The following is a 19,188-nucleotide window of genomic DNA, read 5'->3' as shown; positions in this document are numbered from 1 at the left end:
TCTGCTGCTGCTCCAGCCCTGTGTCTGGGATTGAGAAAATCCCACAGCCACATTATGCTAATTTATTTAATCCCATTGGTTGGCGATGATAGATTCCCCTCACCTTCTCCGGGCTATGCTAATGAGAGTTAATCGCATTGGTTGGCCCACCAGCGGCAGCTCCAAATATCATTTGCATGGCTGCCTATGGCAGGCATCTCTTTGTTGTCAACCCAGAGCCTGCGAGCTGTGTGTGCATCTAATGCAGCCCTGGTCCCTGCCTGTCCGCCGCACCTGCTTCCTAGAGAAAGGCTGCGAACAGCGGCGGCTGCAAGAAAATAACTTTCGACCCCGGTTCTCCTCGTTCTCCGTTCTGCAAGAGAGGCTGGGACTGGTTCAGATGCTGTGGAGCGTCCCCTTCCCAGCACAGGACTTGAGGCTGCTCTCTGCCTTTGTGTGTTGAACGCCGGCACTGGCTTGGGGCAACCCGTTCGGTTTCCTGCTTCCTTGTCGGATTGTTGCTATCTGAGCCGCGGGGGAGAGGCTTTGGCTGCCAGGGTAGGATGGTGGATCTGGAGAGTGAGGTGCCTCCTCTTCCTCCCAGGTACAGGTTTCGGGATTTGCTGCTGGGAGACCAAGGATGGCAGAACGACGACAGGTGAGTCTGGGGTTCAGCTCTGCTCTGCAAACACGGCAGAGGGAGACAAAAGAGGGGTGGGGGTGGGAAGCAGGGATATGCTAACGACCATCCCTCTTCTTCCATTTTCTACAGGGAAATTCCTAGAAACGTCGGACCTGTTACTATTTACCGAGTTATGTAAATAGCAAATAGCACAGAGAGTCTTAGCTCATGTATAACAAGAAAACATCCACACACACACACAGAGAGAACCAATGTCTGAGTGCCTTTGTATATAGAGAGAGACAGACAGTCATCCAAAAAGGAGAGAAACTATCTTGATTCCTTCAGGGGACAGTCAAGCTGCTTTGTATCTTCCAAACAGTGAAGGAGGCCGACTTGACAGGTTGAAGTGCTCACCCTTAGACCAGGAAAATTGGCAATGGGGTCAGTTTCCCGTTTTGCTTCTCTAGCAGTCAGAGCTGCACTGATTTATGAATGCCCAGCGCCCTTGCTAGTAGACACTGATGCTGCTATATTGCAGCTCTCCACTGAAGATGAAAACACAAGTTGCAGAGTAGTAACTTTTAGTGGCCTAAAGAAAGAAACAGCACTGACATTTATTGTGCACTGCAGTTATATTGTGCTTCTGGATTCCTCCTGGTGTACAACAGATAAAAATTATTGCACACTGTGCCGAGTGAGAGGCAATTAAACATTGCTGTATATCGGTACACTATGTATTTGACTTCTCTAAGTGTATGAGAGTTACAAGACTAAACTCAATGTGACTATCAAATTTTTCCATAAGGTATTTAAATAAAAAAAAAATCTCGTCTAAGTCACAGAAACAGTCACATTCTGCATTTCAAATGTCAGACATTAAAACTTTCCCTGTGAGAGGCTATACTGATCATATACATTCATTACAGAGCTACATGGGGCTCAGGCACCCACAGTGAGATCTTCAGTCTAGTACTGACATATGGTAACTTAGGGCAGTGGTTCTCAGCTGGGGTCCGGGGTCCCCTGGGGGACCATGAGCAGGTTTCAGGGGGCCTGCCAAGGTTTCTGCCCTGGGCCTGAGGGCCAGCATTAGATTCGCTGGGGCCCAGGGCAGAAAACTGAAGCCCCACGGCAAGGGACTGAAGCCCAGCACCCTGAGTCCCGCCACTCAGGGCTGAAAGTGAAGCCTGAGCAACTTAGCTCTGTGGGGCCCCATGTGGCAGGGGGCCCGGGCCGTTGCCCTGCTTGCTACCCCCTAACAATGCAGAAAAACAGTTGTGGCAGAAGTGAGCTGTGGAGTTTTTATAGTATGTGGGGGGTGGGAACCCTCCAAGAGAAAAACGTTGAGAACCTCTGACTTAAGGCATATCTACATTGTGACAGGCCAGTCGTTGTTTGGTTTATACATGCAACTATGGTAACACAACAGACCATTCCTCTATGCTAATACATGGATATCATGTAGTCCATGGATTCTCAACCTGAGGGTCAGGACTTGTAGGAAAGTTGTAATCATCTCCCCCACACCACCTTTATTTTTTGCTAGATAAGAAGGTCCAAAACTATTTTTCTTCTGTGGCAACATGGTGTCATATTATGGAAATAGTTGAGAATCACTAAGGTAGCAACAGTGTTTGCTGGTGATAATTCTACATATTTTGCCATCCAACTTACATGGTTTTGTAGGTGCACTTTTTTTTCCTTCAATCAGGATGGTAGACATAGATCTGAGGACCAATACAGTACTCTCATTTGTATTGCTTCAAGGACAACATGCAGGTTTAATTCTAAATCATGAAAAGGGTTTGTGTATGTGTCAAGTAAATCAAATACTGGAAAGTGCTCCCCCCCAAATTAAAGTAATAAAACCTTTTCTTTTTTAAGAAATGCTATTTTTATTATTTAAACTACTGTGCATCATCATCAGCAAGCTCTTCATTATAACATGCTAAATTAATACCTCCAGAGGACATCTATCTATGGGCAAGTCATTTTTCATTGGATAACATCTTTACTGCAGTAGTAAATCATAGCTGCTAATATACCTGTACATGATCCTATCATGCAGGGACTTGTAGTAGCAATGTCAATTTAAAAAAAAATCACATGAAAACACTGAAATATTCTTTTTCTATTCTAATACAAAGTATTGATAGTCAAGTGTCCAGTCTTGCTTGCATGTTAATCAATGGTGAATCCAAATTGACTTCTAGGTAATGGGATCTGGCTCCCCAAAAGATGTAGTGCATGAGACCTTCATTGGCAACTGAACAAACTGCAAGGGTCTGTTGAGCTGTAGAATTTCCTGTTTTAAGTATGAATAATAAAAAGAGAACAATGTAAATATTGCTACTTTGTATCACTCTACAATTGCTGTTTATATTTTCTATGATTATTGGTTATTTTTAAACAGACAGCACTTTTACTGTAAACTCATACGCAGGGATTAGTGCAAAGCAAATTGTTACTTTAAATTATTTATCAGTATTGGGTACTAAATTAAAACATGAAAGTGTTAAGATAAAGAATCTTGTTTACTACATTATTAAATCTGACAAAATGTGGATCACACTTTTTTGCAAAAGTCTAAACCAATTCTGTACTGTTATTACTATGACATTATCACTTATATGAATGATTGATATATGGTTTTGCATAGAGACTCTCATTCTGGGGACATTTTGGGAATATTACAAATACTTTCAGCACTTAATTTCTGGAAATATTTAATGAAGGGAGATTACATAATGTGGTCTCTAGGAATGCTGGTTACTGGTTAGCTGTTATTAGCTATTATTGAGTACTCACAAAACTGATGCTACACTAATATTGCGTACTTATTTCTGAATGTCATCTGTTTTATTAGTGTGCTACATAAACATGAATTTGTTTTTGACAGACAATAGTTATATTCTTCTTTTGGGTACAATATTCATTTTTGCTTAAATCCCTCTTTCCTGACATTCTTGTGCACCCGGTTCACCTAAATTCAGAAAGCAGGAGTTAATGTAAAGACCTTTAATATTTATATCTGTAGGTCACCAGGCCTAAAATGTAATTTATGTGTGAGTATCAATCATGATGTATTAATTAGGTTAGTGGTTCTCAAACTATTTACCATTCACACTGCCGTCTTTTCAAAGGACATGAGTTCAAGTCCCATCTTATATTCTAAAGTCAATATTCATGTATATCAACTATTAATGGAATACCTGAATTCTAAAATAGTTGTCTTGTGTCTGGAAAAAACACATACACCATGAAAATACTTTATATGCTGTTCCTTTTCATAAAGAAGCCAAAAATCTAGGGAGTTGCAACTTAAGTTCTTCCTTTTGGAGAGCTCTGAATGTGATTTGTTGGCACTGGAAAGTGAGAAGATTGTTCATCAGACCAGACCACCTCCCACAGGACCCCAGTAACATGCCAGTCCTCTCCAGGCTCCAGAGCCCATTCAGCATTAAGGAAATACCATTCCTCTGCCACAGAGTCATCCAGAACATCCTTCACTTCCCTATCAGATGCCTTTCTGATCCCAGGCTCAATAGGGCTCATGTATGCCCACCCTCCAAATTCCCCTGAAGGTTAAGCCAGATACAGCTCTAACGAAAATGATAGCCCAGCATGGCCCTGACATTTTTGCTACACTGACCTCATGAATCTGAGAACAAAACCTCAGCCAGTAGTATGGGAGAAATTGAGGCCTCCATGGCAGGACCACCTTCTACAGTATTCCAAAATGGCACAGTGACTAAGACCTTACTCAAGGATTTTACCTAAAATGGTGTCTGACTTTCATCTTAACTAGATGATCCACATACCTGTCTTCTTCCCCAAGTTTCATGCCAAATGGAGAGAGGCTAAACTCTACCCGTTGGATGTTGTCAGGTCTGTTTCTTACTATATACACAGAACAAAGCCATTTAAGAACTCTCCTAGATTGTTCCTTACATTTGCTGACATAAAGAAAGATCAACCTATGTTCACCCAAAGGATGTCAAAATGGATCTCAAACTGTGTTAAAATACGCTTCATGATGGGCCACTTAAACAGACACACATGGACAGATTAAGACCCATTCCACCAGAGCTCAGGCAGTCTCTGCTGATTCCCTGTGAGGTGTCCCAATCTCATTGATTTGTAGAGCAACTACCTGAAGTTCAGTTGACAGCTTCTCCCAGCACTACTGCTTGCTTGAGGGCTCTAAATCCCATGCCCACTTTGGCAGATCTGTCCCGCAGTCATCATTGCAGTAGACTGAGCATCTACCTCCTTGCTGGAGGTCTCCAGATCCAAAAACCAGTTTGGCAGAGCTGTCCTGCAGTCATAATCCCAATAGATGCTGAGCACCACCTCCAGAATACGAATCTGCTTGTGAGTGAGTCACCAGAAGCGGAATACATGTGGGCAATCACTCAAAGAACAGCAGTTTTCCTACAGTAACTGTGGTTCTTTCAGATGTGCGTGAACATGTATTCCACAACCTGCCCTCCTTCCCTACGACTGCCAAGTCCTTAGCAATAGACATTCTGTATTAGCAAAAGAACTAGAGTGAAGGAACTAGAAACTGCCCCTCTTTTATGTCCTTCTCTCTGGGATACTGGAGGGCATGTTGAGCACTGGTATGAACCCAACAGACTGCTATTTCTGGAATTTCTTTGGGGATATTTATTTTTGTTGTCTAGTGTTCTCTAGTTTTCTATATTTTAATAGGTATTATTAAATCATAGATATTTGCTTACTTAAAATCCATAAATTCCTACAAGCCACTCAGTTTCTTGCTTTGCAACTAAAGACAGGCAACTAAAGACCACTGTTCTTTGGTTAGTCAGAAGCTCGGTCAGTCTTGCAACTGACAGAAAAAGTATTCAACATATGGTTCAGCTATTTTCACATTTAAAACTTGTTATTTTCCTTTAGTAATGCTGGCACAGGTCACCAGAAATAGGCTTCAAAATTAAATTGAGATAAATGGGGTTCTTCTTAGAAACATATTCCATCTTTATTCTGTGCATGGAACTACTGTTCCATTTATAACAATTTTCAGAGTGGTAGCCGTGTTAGTCTGTATCAGCAAAAAGAACGAGGAGTACTTGTGGCACCTTAGAGACTAACGAATGTATTTGAGCATAAGCTTTCATGGGCTTAAACCCACTTCATTGGATCCATGCAGTGGAAAATACAATAGGAAGATATATATACACAGAGAACATGACAAGATGGGTATTGCCATACCAGCTATAACGAGACCAATTAAGGTGGGCTATTATCCGCAGGAGAAAAAATTTTTGTAGTGGTAATCAGGATGGCCCATTTCACAGGGTAAAATATGACCATGTATCACTGTTTTATTCTGTCCATCAGCAGACTGAAAAAGACAATAATGAATTGGTTTACAGTGACATGCTCCATACTCACATCTGTGCCTAAACGGCACAGTTTAGCCCAAAAGTCTTAAATGCAAAATAATAAATCTCAATGTGATTAAATAGACATCTCAGTCTCATCCTCCTTTCTGCCTAACATACTGTTATCCCTTTTGACCTGAAAGGTTAGCCAATATTCAGAACCTTGTAGATTGTTTCCATTAGTAGAGAGAAACTGATGGGACTTCCTACAGCTTTCTGTCCACTTCCGTGGAGTTTCTGCTGCTTCTGTCTCTCTCACACACAGCTCCATCAAACAGTACCCAGCTCCTTTGTTTGCATTCAGCCCCAGTGAAACCCTTCTGCTTAGATAGCTCAGATTCCTGAGTGGACTTGCACATGACCTGCCTTTTAGGTGGTGACTCCTATTGTTTCAGCTATCTTATTCCATAAAGAGCTTAATTGCTTTTTACATTTATCCTACATGAAGTGTAGTTATCACACCCACTAGCTTCAAAGTTTCACTGAATGTACCAGTACATTATCCAATAAAATGTTCCTGCTGTCATAAAGTCTGGTAAACATCAGTTCTTAGTACCTTTAATTAGGTTGAAAAACAACATGCTTAAGAACTGAAAACATCCAATTTATTGAAGACATAAAGATGCTTAACAACCTGGAGAGAGCATTTAACTTGAGTAAAAAAAAGCGTTTATTTTTGCTGCCCTTGTTAGCTCATGGATACAGTGATGAGTCTATTAATAAGAAATGTGTATCTGGAGTCTATATACAGATCAAAGAATGATCAGAGCAGATAATACTAGATTTTCAAAGAAAGGAATTTTATTACCGGTATTTAAAAAAACAAAAACAAAAACAAAAAAACCCACACATTATATAGAAATGGATTCCACTGAATTTCCAGTAAAGTCAAAAGGTAAAAATTCAGTTCCATGAGTGCAATATATGGTAGAATTTGGCTCTAATTCAGCAAAGCACTTACGCATCTGCTTAACTTTAAGCACTTGCTTAAATATGTTTAATTTAAGCATATCCTTTAAAAGGTAAGAATTTATTTCAGTGCTTTGTTGAATAGAAGCCTTAATGCAATGTGCACAGCAATCTGTGAAGAGACATACTGGGCCAAAATGTGTTGTACTATGGAAAGAACCTCCAAACTAGTGCACATTAGCATTACAAAAACTCAGCAAGTTTCTCCTGCTCATTCTTGCTAGCAATCCCATATCCCCTGCCTCTCCCCCTGTCCCCACAGTCAAACATGCAGATTATTCCTATATACTGCTCTGAGTTAAATGAAGGTCCAGCCCAAGATCAAGAGAACAAATACAAGCTTGGAATTTCCTTCCTGAGCTGTTCTATGAAGTCTTCATCAATGATGGCTAATGATACAGGCCAAATTTAATATCCAAGGTCCTAATTACTTTACAAAGAAGATGCCGCTAATTGAAGAAAAATGAGTAGTTCAGTGGAGCAACGTTTTCTTAGCTTTTTTGTAAGAGCAAAATATATAGATGATTTTTAAACTGTGCATCTTTTACTAGCAGGGTGAAATTTATCCCATAAAAGACTATGCATCCCCTTAATCACTTTAGATTTAAGAAATATTTAAAAAATCCATAGGGCCTTTAGTAGGCCTCCATACTGGGATGACTTTCTCCTGCAGTGAACATTTCTGATACTACTGATTAAGACTACGAAGTACACATTATTCTGCAAAATTGCTAACCCAGTACACTGTCTGATATTTGAGCAAGTCACCATACTGTGTAGAAGTCATTTCAGTTTGCACTGACATTTTACCCTATTGACTCGCCAGATTTAATGTCGGACAATATACAAAGCTGATATGATTTTAGAAGCTCTCAAGATTAGTGTGTTATTTCTATAATGCAGACTAAATATTATTGACTCCAAACAGATTTGAAATACTATTAATAAACACAACATTTTGGAATTCTTCCATTTGTTATTCAAATAACAAATATTTTGTATTTTCTGTAACACTAGAACAGAAACTGTTATTTCCCAATACCATTTTTCCTCTCTTTTTTGTAAAAACACATTTAACAAGTGTAGGTAGATACCATTAGTGCATTTCACATACTGTTTCTATGTCAGGAAAAACAGTCTGGGTCATTTTTATACAGTGCATATTTTCAGGCCAAAATTGCAGTGCTAAATATCAACAAATGTAAGTACTGGTCTTAGAAAAAGACATTTAAGGGATTAAAGAAAAATCAGGTTTCCCTTCTGATGTGTTACTACTCAAATAAAAGAAAGAGTTACCACCTATCTGCAAATGAAAGGGATTCTGATCATTTACAACACCTCCGCACATTAGCTGGACAATTGCACAGCTGGCTGTCTTAGTGATTGATGGCTTTTGCTGAGCAATTCTCTTATGTAAATCTCAGAACTCAGATTTCAGAGTGGTAGCTGTGTTAGTCTGTATCAGCAAAAAGAAGGAGGGGTACTTGTGGCACCTTAGAGAATAACACATTTATTTGGGCATAAGCTTTCGTGGGCTAAAACCCACTTCATCGGATGCATGCAGTGGAAAATACAATAGGAATATATATATATATACACAGAGAACATGAAAAAATGGGTGTTGCCAAACAGTCTCTATGCAAAAGAATAAATGGACACAAATCAGACGTCAAGAATTATAACATTCAAAAATCAGTCGGAGAACACTTCAACCTCCCTGGACACTCAGTTACAGACCTAAAAGTCGCAATTCTCCAACAAAAAAACTTCAGAAACAGACTCCAAAGAGAAACTGCAGAATTGGAATTAAGTTGCAAACTGGACACCATTAAATTAGGCTTGAATAAAGACTGGGAGTGGATGGGTCATTACACAAAGTAAAAACTATTTCCCCATCCTAATTTTTCCCCTATTTTTCATGTTCTATGTGTATATATATCTTCCTACTGTATTTTCCACTGCATGCATCCAATGAAGTGGGTTTTAGCCCATGAAAGCTTATGCCCAAATAAATTTGTTAGTCTCTAACGTGCCCCAAGTACTCCTCATTCTTTTTTCTCAGAACTCACTTTCACAGTCATTTGATCTGCCATAGTGTGAATTATTGAGTGAAGCTCTGTTTTGCCATGCACCCTGTGATTGTTAAACTGCAAGGGGGAGGAGGGAAAACCCAGATGTTTCTGAATCAAGTGATCTAAAATACCTGGATTTAGATTCAACTTCATGAAAATTTGTGGTTTCCTCAAAAGAAAAGGCATATTAAAGAAACACGTAAGTCAATTTGTCCTCCTAATTTCAGAAAACAATATATTCACTTCTATCCATTCTATGCTAAAGTATTTAAGGACTTTAAGCACATACTAGATAGCTTTGGATTTGTCACTGCAGGTACAATTTTCAAAAGCAATTAAGTAACCTAGACCCTAAATTTCATTTTCAAAATTGACTTTCAATAAGACTTTGGCTCCTAAATTTGTAAATCATTGTTGAAAGTGGGACTACAGTGTTTTTGAAAGTATTACTCTACATCTGTACTTAAGCAGAATTTCCCCTTTGCCATACTGTTACTGTTTTGCAGTGTCCATCCTTGTGCAGCCCTGAAACCTGAGGTGGTTGCACTACAGCATACTATCTCTCTCTCTCATATCTCACTCATTACCATCACTCCTGCCTGAGTGGGGGAGGAAGGAGTCCTTGGGCTTTGAGAAGGAGTTATACTTAGGGGGCTTGGCCATCTGGGCTAATTAATGTCCAAAGATTTCCAGGGAATCCTCATGCCTGAGTTCCCCCTGGAATTCCATTACTATTGGTTGCTTATTGTAAATTAATAGAAGTTGGTGCTGAATTTATTTACCCCTATTGATTGCTGGGGACTGATACCATAGAGTCCAGACAACATAGCATTAATGTATTTTGCTTGCCAAACCAGTATAAGCTATACTGGCAAGAACAATTTTTTTTTTTATGTTTGTTTTTTTTGCTGGTATAACTGCAGCTACACTAGGAGGATTTTGCCAGAATAGCTATACCAGCAAAACTTTTCTAGTGTGGACTAGGCCTCAGTGGCGCTGGTCTAGATTTGTGAATTTTGGGGTATCTCCATCCAGCGATGAGGATGACTTAGCCCATTATATATGAAAGAGTTTGTTGTCTTTCAGAGTGAAAAGATGCCATATAAAACATTTTATATATAAAAATGTACAAAATATGTTTATAATATTTTATGCATATTACATGACATTTGGAATGCAGAATGCACTATGCTGGTATATGGGGGAATTGTAATTCCCTCTCAAACAGTTTCTCAGATGGCTTCTCTTTCTTCCAATGATTATTAATTTATATCAGTGAACTTTGTTTCTGTAATGCAGGGAACCTCTCTCTATCCATACTTTTGGGATGACTCTTTTGGGCTATTCCACAGTCATGGAACAACTGATAGTGTTTAATCAATGTGTGATATCCTTGCCCCCTTAAAGTCTGTAACAAAGGAGTTCACCAACATCCCATGGGTATCAGAAGATACTACATCAGAAGCATCAAAATAAGACTATTATGAGACAGTCCTACCAACCACTTGTCATCCATACATCCAGTTTCTATGTATTGTCCATTAGTAAAGGCTACCTTTTTGTGGATGAATTCTGTGGTATGTAGACTGAATATAAAAGCTTGTGTTGATCCATTAAATGGTTAAAAAGTGATTCCCTAACCATATATACAAACACATGAACAAGTAAAGTCCTACCCAGAGGCCTAAACACCATGGTCTGATAGCTTGAATATTCTTTAAGAAGAGCACAACCTAGGTAACATAAATTCTGTTGTACAGAAGCTTCAATACAGAATGCTTTAAAACAGCTGATAAAGACTTCAGCCTCCCTCATGCAATCATCCACTGATTATGTTTAGCGCATAACTCCTTGGTGGGAAGTTGCGGTAAAATGGAAACAGTCATTAAGAGACAAAAGTACCATTTATATTTATGGAGATACAAAAACAGTGATTTTGTATTATTATTATTTTCCAGTAAATGTTTCCTGAGGGACAAATCCTGCTTCCTCCTCTGGGGATATTTTAAGGGAACTGCTACAGTTTCACAGTGGAGATGGGGGCAGGTGGTAAGGAGTTCATGCATGAGAGCTTGTACCCAATAACCCCTGTACCATGACTCTTTTTGCACCAGTATAGAGAGGTGGTTTAATACATGGCATGGTGGTAGATGAATAATATTGTGAGTAGGGTGAAACCTTGTTGTGGGTTGAGTTAAAACCTCAGTAAAACTGATGTGTGAATGCACCCTTTACTTAAGATAGTTGTAAGAAACACTTAAGGTGCCACACCTAAAACAAGGCCTAATAGGATATATCTAAACTGCAGCTGGGAGTATTTGCTTCCCAGCATGGGTAGACAGACACATGATAGTTCTGCTTCAGCTAACATGCTAAAAATAGCAGTGTAGACAATGCAGCATGGATGGCAGCACAGGCCAGCCACTCAATGGCTCTAAGAGGTCGGGCGGCATGTACTTAGAGTGGCAAGGTGTCTGGTTTTCGACCAGAAAATCCAGTTGAAAATGGGGGGCCTGAGTGTTCGGTCAGATCTGACTGGATACCCGAAGGCCAGTTACTGCAGGTGAGGGAGGCGGGGAGGTGCCGGTCATCACCCGCACCAGCCCCTACTCAGCCAGGGCTGCCTCCTACTTGTGTCAGGCAATTACAGCTCCCAGTACTGGCTCTGCAGGAGAGTCCCTCCCAACCCAGGTAGAGGGGAATGGGGAAGAGGACAAAGCAGCAAGCAATGGGGGGACAGGGGGAGAGGCGGGGCATGCGAGGGGCAAGGGAGGTTCTGGCACTCCTGCTGGAGTGCCAGGTTTTTAAATATTACAAAGTTGGCAACCCTACAATATACTCTGGCAGTTAGCCCATGCTGCTGCCCATGCCACCACATTCACACTGCTACTTTTAGCACACTAGCTCAAACAGAGTTAGTGTGTGCCTTTCTACCTGATCTGGGAGGCATGCTCCCACTCACCCATATAGTCTACCTAGAAATTAGCACCATGCGCAGAAGGTGTTCCACTGGGTATTGTGAGCAGGGGTGTGTCGGTGTGTGAGAGAGACAGAAAGAAGACAAGCTGGGTGCAGAGAATAGCAGAGACAGAGGCAAAAACCAAGAAAGCCAAGCAGCAGCCTATAAGCTCAGTGTATGACCCTAGTGAGTTTTTGCGTCTGGTGTTGTATAAAGAGGCTTGAGGCTATTTTCAAAGAAATTATCCTTTTGTTTTGGTTCCTCCTGCAGTTGGAGATGCAGGAGTTTGTATATTCCTTGTAATTAAACAAGATTGCATCAAATGAAAATTCCAGACTCCATAGTTAATTTCTACCCCCAGCTGGAACATCCTCAGGGCCCTAAACTCTGATGAGACACTCAGGTCAAAAAGAGGCAACAATAATAATGCAGATCTACTGGCCAACTCCATAGCATAAGGGAATGGTGCAGCTGACAATAAAGGCAACTGCAGTTTTAGGGCAGCATTAGTGAGCTTGGAGCAGCTGTGCTAGGTGCTCTCTAGGAGGATTCTCCACCCTGTGCCAAACCTGTTTGTTTGCTCTCTGTGCAGGGGAGAGAATTTGGTCCTTTGCTATTTAGGTTATAAAACAGGTGATTACGTTTCTATTTTCTTTCAAGTAACTCTGACATTAGAAACACTGAAGTTCCTTCTAAAATACAGTGCAGAGTAGCTGTCTTTCTGAGTTGCTGGGGGGGTGCTCGACTCCTGCTCTGCCCCAGACCCCTTCCCCATTCCACCCCCAGCCGCCCCGCCTCTTCCTGCTCCCGCTCTGCCCCTACTCCACCTCTTCCTGCCCCATTCTTACCCCTTTGCTGCTTGCTGCTGAACAGCTGATCACTGGCAGGTGGGAGGCACTGGGGGGAGGGGAGGAGCTGATTGGGGAGGCTGCCAGTGGATGCTGAGCATCCACTTTTTTTTTTCCTGTGGGTGCTCCAGCCCCAGAATCAGCACCTACAGTGTTGGTTTAAATATTTACTGTGTAAACACCTTTTAAAAATTATGTCACTCTCATGCTCCAGTCAACAATCTAAAATGTTATGTGGTTCCCTCACCATTTATCCCAGCTATCCCCTGCGACTAGAGTGAAATTGCAGCAAAGAATACATCTACAACCTCACCAAACCAAGCCTTACGGAAATACAAATGGGAAAAAGCATCAAGCTGAGTTGCAAATGGAAAAAAAGACCAATTTTTTTAACTCTGTCCATATTGGTTTTTTATTCTCCGTACCCTGATCGCATACACCACACTGCCTGATCATAGAATCATAGAATCATAGAATATCAGAGTTGGAAGGGACCTCAAGAGGTCATCTAGTCCAACCCCCTGCTCAAAGCAGGACCAATTCCCAGCTAAATCATCCCAGCCAGGGCTTTGTCAAGCCGGGCCTTAAAAACCTCCAAGGAAGGAGACTCCACCACCTCCCTAGGTAACGCATTCCAGTGTTTCACCACCCTCCTAGTGAAATAGTTTTTCCTGATATCCAACCTGGACCTCCCCCACTGCAACTTGAGACCATTGCTCCTTGTTCTGTCATCTGCCACCACTGAAAACAGCCGAGCTCCATCCTCTTTGGAACCCCCCTTCAGGTAGTTGAAGGCTGCTATCAAATCCCCCCTCATTTTTCTCTTCTGGAGACTAAACAATCCCAGTTCTCTCAGCCTCTCCTCATAAGTCATGTGCTCCAGACCCCTAATCATTTTTGTTGCCCTCCGCTAGACTCTTTCCAATTTTTCCACATCCTTCTTGTAGTGTGGGGCCCAAAACTGGACACAGTATTCCAGATGAGGCCTCACCAATGTCGAATAAAGGGGAACGATCACCTTGATCCTGCAAGGTGCTCAGCACCTTGACTCCCACTGAATTCAACAGGAGCTCATGAAGTTCAGTGACTCCCAGAAGTGTTCAGCAACTTGCACTATCAAGCTCATATATACCTATAGCTGAGACCTAGAATACGACCTTCTAGAAGCTATTGTATATATCTGCTATATAACTCTTAAGGAAAAAACACGCACACCATCAAAAGACACATTTTTCAAATTGGAAATACAGTGTTTAAATATAGGCATCCTTTTTGCAGATGTTTTCCAGATTTGTATTGCTATTTTGTGCTCTTTGTAGTCAGTTGACCAAGACAATTGAAAATAGAACAAAATATTCCATGCTGTGCAGAAATGCAGAAATTGATAAATCAGCAAGTTTTTACATAAAGAACAGCAAGAGCTTTATATAGATATTCCAGCCTCACAAGGTCTTGAGTCTGAAGCTAATCACCCAAGATTTGTTCATTGGTAAGATCTCTGATTTACACTGAAGAATTTACAAAATGTAATTAAAACATTGATCCTAAAATCCATTTTTAACATGACAATTATTTGTTTTGTGTGACGGTTACTGAAACTGACAAAAGTTTGCAGGTAAAAGTTATGAAATAATTAGCAAAAAGCCATCTGAAATGATCCAAACCTCAATCAAAAAGTGTTAAATTCATTTCAAAGGGTAAATTAGTTTCAGTAAATTATTTATGGAACGCTTCGTATTAGAGTGTGGCAGTTCATTGCTCGAAGTGCAGAGAGCAGACAGAGTAATCTGAATCTGCGTTGGATTTATAATTACATTTGAATCAATGAATTGTGTCAGTTACTGGTTACTAAAAATCAGGTGATTTGTTCATCTTCCTAACCAACACAATTGGTTCTTAAGCCCTCTTAAGAATAGGGTCTTCATTGTCGCTAGAGCAGGGTATTTATCTTGTTGGAGGAAGAGCCAGGAAGAGGTGGCAGAAGTGCACTGTGGGGCAGGGGGGATGCTGCCAGGGGCTTGGTACCTCATAGACCTTGGGCCAGGGTGAAATGAGGGTCAGAGATTCTTAAGACCTCAGGTTCCCCCAAAAAGGCAGTGCCATTCTGCAGCAGCAGGGAGAGAGAGACAAAGCTGGGGCCAGAGGTGAATAGTATGATCCTTTGCATCCCCAGACACCTGGGGTACTAGACCTAGTAGATTCTTCCCCCACCCACCCACCCACCCAGCCACATGAGCTGAAATCTGAATTCAGACTTCCTCCCCATCATAGAAACCATGTACCACTAAACAGGGTGGGCAGCAATTAGGTCGATCCTCTTCTGTAAGTGACAGAAAGGAATCTGTTCTGCTGATCCTCCTCCCCTCCAGCAAAAAAAAAAAAAAAGTGCAGTGTTCAGTTACTTTGTGTAGAGATAAAGATCTCTAAGGGTATGTCTAGACTGCCAGGAGAGACCTGTGGCATGGTAGCGGCTGGCCTGGGTTAGCTGACTTTGGCTTGCGATGATCAGACTGTGGGGCTAAAAATAGCAGTGTAGAAATTCAGGGTCGGGCTGGAGCCCAGGCTCTGAGACCACGCGAGGGAGAAGGGTCTTAGAGCCAGGGCTCCAGCCTGAGCTCAAATATCTACATGGCTATTTTTAGTTCTGTAGCCTCAGCCCCACAAGCGGCAGTCAGTTAACCCAGGCCAGCCTCTACCATGCCGTCGGTCTGAGACTTGGTGCCTTAAGTTTTTTTATTGCAGTATAGACATAACCTAAGGGTCTGATTTGGTTCTAAAGACATGACTAGGCTGACTCAATAGAAGCAGGAACAGGCCTTGAATGAGACTAATAAGCATTAGTATCTAATGTTAGGTATTAATATTAAAAGTCTGGAAGTGCTAACAGCATCTGCCATCTAGCACTATGCTTTCTACTAGTACATATAGGAGAGAGGAGGAAAGACTGGCAAAGGGATTGGTATGTGAGAAGACTATCTCTTGACTGTCGCATACAAGAAAGAATGTCACTGGAAAATATTGATTCAGATGACCAGAAAATGGCAGGAGTTATAAGGGAAGCTGAGACACCTAAACTAAGGGAAGGAAAGATAATAGGGGTAACATGACCATTTCTTTAAAAAAATGTAACACCTACTTTTCCACCACCAGTGGTGAACATTGTCCCATTTCAACAAATACAGTTTCCATCATAACTGCAGCTAAAGCTACCACAATCACTGGTGTTTTTAATTGCATCAGGAACTTAAAAAACAAAACAAAACAAAAAACCTTACAGAGGAGGAAGACATTATTAAAAGAAACCTCAAATCAAATGTGCACTTTATCTATGCAGATATGGTTTGAATAGCTCAGTAATCAGCCTGTGGGGACATTCAGCTAAAATCAAAAAACTAAACAGACTTTTAAAAAAAAGTAATTTCTTGATGACTCCTCAGAGTTTGCAGGACACTTCCAAGTTTGCTGTGAATGCTTCAGAATGCATTCTTTTGGGAGCCCCAGATAGTGGGAAAATTCAGTGGTTACACTGAGCAAGCCCCCAGGGCACGTGGTAAGTAATTGTTCAAAGACATGGCACAATTTTCAGAGTTTCTTTTTAGTATTTTAAACTAATAAAATTTACTTTGAAAACTAAGATGTTGGGGACCTGATTCTATTCCCCTTACTCATGCTGAGCAGTATTTTGTTCCCTAAGTAATCAAAGGGGATACACACAGTAAAATGCTACTCACAGACTGAGAGTGGGCAAATCTGTCTCTTAATATTTTATTTTAAAAAGATATATACTTTAGACTTTCTTAAAATAATACAGGAAACTTTTAAAACTATGCCTTAGGAGACTTAGGTGAAAAGGAATGGCTTAACCTCAGGCTCTAAGAGCTAGCTCAGTACAATACCATACAGAATCCCATTTTCTCTGGTACTGACAGAAAATTCAACCACCAGATGAAGTCCTGGGAGAGCAAAAAAATAATGGTTTCCTTATTTTGAGTTCAGTACTCCCCACAGGCTCGCTAATGGGGCATTTTTAAAATGTTTATTGGAAAATACTGTAAAATAACAGCCATACATAACATGCATAACAAGCTGCGTTTGATGGGAAGAAAGTAATTCCACTCCACAGCCAGATATAATATAGTAATTGCCTATTTTATGCAACCAGTCTTACCTTACAATTGCCATGCATTCTGTTCTCCATCAGCACTGTCATGCTGAGGAAAGGGATCCTACTCCATGTGATACCAGAGAAACAAGACTAAGCCCTGGTCTACACTACACAATTACTTCGGTATAATAATCCTCACCCTCTGAGCAATGTAGTTTTAATGATCTATGTGCTGGTGTAGATAGCGTTATGTTGGCTGGAGAGCTCTCTTCTGTCATCATGGAGCATCTTCATTAGAGCACTACAGCATTTTAAGTGTAGACTTGCCCAGACAGATACAAACTCATACATGCGATTTAGGGACGCGATTTAGGGACTGATGCTGCTGTGCTGAGTATGTCCAGCTCCTGTTGACATTGAAGAGTGAATTAAGTCCTTGCACTCCCTTGTCACACTTCCTTCTGTTGAAACTTCAGGCATGACAAATGTATTTGTTGTTGGACTTTTGTTTTTATGCAGTGTTCCGTTAAGCTTACTTTCTCTTATCTCTGTTGCCTTATTTGTATCTGTCTATTTGGTAAATAATTGTCTGTGTCACTTGTATGACTATTGAAACAGCAGAAGCCTAATTCTGCAAGGTGCTGAGCTCCCACAGCAGCCACTAACTTCAGGGGGAAAACGGTGGTATCTCATATGCTGTTCCTCTGTCATGACTGCTTGACATAGCTGACATTTAAATGGCAACTTCAGCATGTTATATGATTCAAGATGGCAAGTCCAGAGTCCTTGAGTTTATGTAACAAAAAATGATGATCCATAATGGCTAATGTAGGCCAAAAAACAGAGTAGGAAAATGAAGTGTAAAACCCTTGTGCAAATGTAGCTGATGGAAAGGTCTTTAATGTGAATTAGGAAAAGGTCAAAGTTACTGTAAGCTCAAGACAAACCTGTTGCATTTGAAATGTAAAGTATTAAGAATTAAATCATATTCATCTGTGGTTCTATAGCATAATGCAATTAAGACCATTCATAGGATCTTAACTTCTCTGGAGGCATAGGTGCTGGAACTAGGGGTCCTGGGGGTGCTACCGCACCCCCTGGCTTGAAGTGGTTTCCATCATATACAGTGTTTAGAGTTTGGTTCAATGGCTCTCAGCACCCCCATTATAAAAATTGTTCCAGCACCTCTGCCTGGAGGAATCAGTTTTGGGGAAAGCTAAATGAGGATTCAGAGTTTATTCTGAAGTACGACATAGGTGTGCAGTTTCAGACTATCTGCACCTGTAACTTCCCCTCCTCCCCAATGTCCACTCTAGGAGTGCCCAATCAAAACTCCAGTCTCTAGCCATCACCCATCTCTGGGCAGGGACCCTTGTCCTATTTCCTCTGGACCAGGGAGTCTTAAGGCTGTACAGCTCTCTGCCTTACACTGCAATATCCTCAGCAAGCCCATCTGCGTGAAGGCCAGAGTCTGTGCTTTGCATTCTCTGCTAGGGCTATAAATGGTGTATTGCCAGCATTTACAAGTTACCACACAACTCTTTCTAAGCAGACACATTTATTTTTAAGGTAAAAGTATTACAGAGAAAACATAATAAAAACAACAAACAGATACAAACACCACATCAGGAGTCACCCATCAATCTTATGGGGCCCTAGAAGACCAAAGTCTTTCCAACCTTTCTGCAAGGATTGGGGCCTTCTCTTGGACAGAAGGTCCAGTCCATTTGCTGGATCAGAAAGAAGGCCCCGAGTCAGTTTAAATGCAGCCTTTTTATGACAAAACCCCTTTCTGTGTCTGTTGGTCTCTGGAAAAAACAATTTATCAAGTATATGCAAGCTGCCCTGAGGGTAGGGTGACCAGGTGTCCAGTTTTTGACCAGAACACCTGGTCGAAAAGGGACCCTGGGCTTTTAACGGCCCAGTCGGCGGTGCTGCGGAGCTAAGGTAGGCTAGTCCCTACCTGTCCTGGGGCACTTCACTGAGCCCCAGAAGTGGCCAGCAGCTCCGGCTCCTAGCTGGGGGGCCACGGGGCTCCACGTGCTGCCTGAGCATTGGTTCCCAGCCAATGGAAGCGGGGGGGTGTGTGTGGTGCCTGCAGGCAAGAGCAGTGCACGCCATGGAACCTCCTGCCCCTCCCCCCCCACCTAGGAGCCAGACCTGCTGGCCACTTCTGGGATGCAGCATGGAGCCAGGACAGGCAGGGAGTCTGCCTTAACCCTG

At 41.5% G+C, this 19,188-nt stretch overlaps 1 protein-coding gene across 1 annotated transcript in view; it reads left to right on the top strand.

Moving 5' to 3' along the window:
* Positions 1-250: 250 nt before the first annotated feature.
* Positions 251-19,188, top strand: part of KCNT2 (potassium sodium-activated channel subfamily T member 2) — a 296,278-nt gene continuing 277,340 nt past the window's right edge. The window contains exon 1 of the mRNA XM_054037517.1: positions 251-637. Within this exon, the coding sequence (XP_053893492.1) occupies positions 543-637 (95 nt within the window). The 5' untranslated portion in view covers positions 251-542. The remainder of the gene's footprint in view (positions 638-19,188) is intronic.

The sequence above is a fragment of the Malaclemys terrapin genome, chromosome 8 (genome assembly GCF_027887155.1).
Source record: "Malaclemys terrapin pileata isolate rMalTer1 chromosome 8, rMalTer1.hap1, whole genome shotgun sequence".
In the NCBI taxonomy this organism is placed as follows: Eukaryota; Metazoa; Chordata; order Testudines; family Emydidae; genus Malaclemys; species Malaclemys terrapin.
This window is presented reverse-complemented; position numbering and strand designations above follow the sequence as displayed.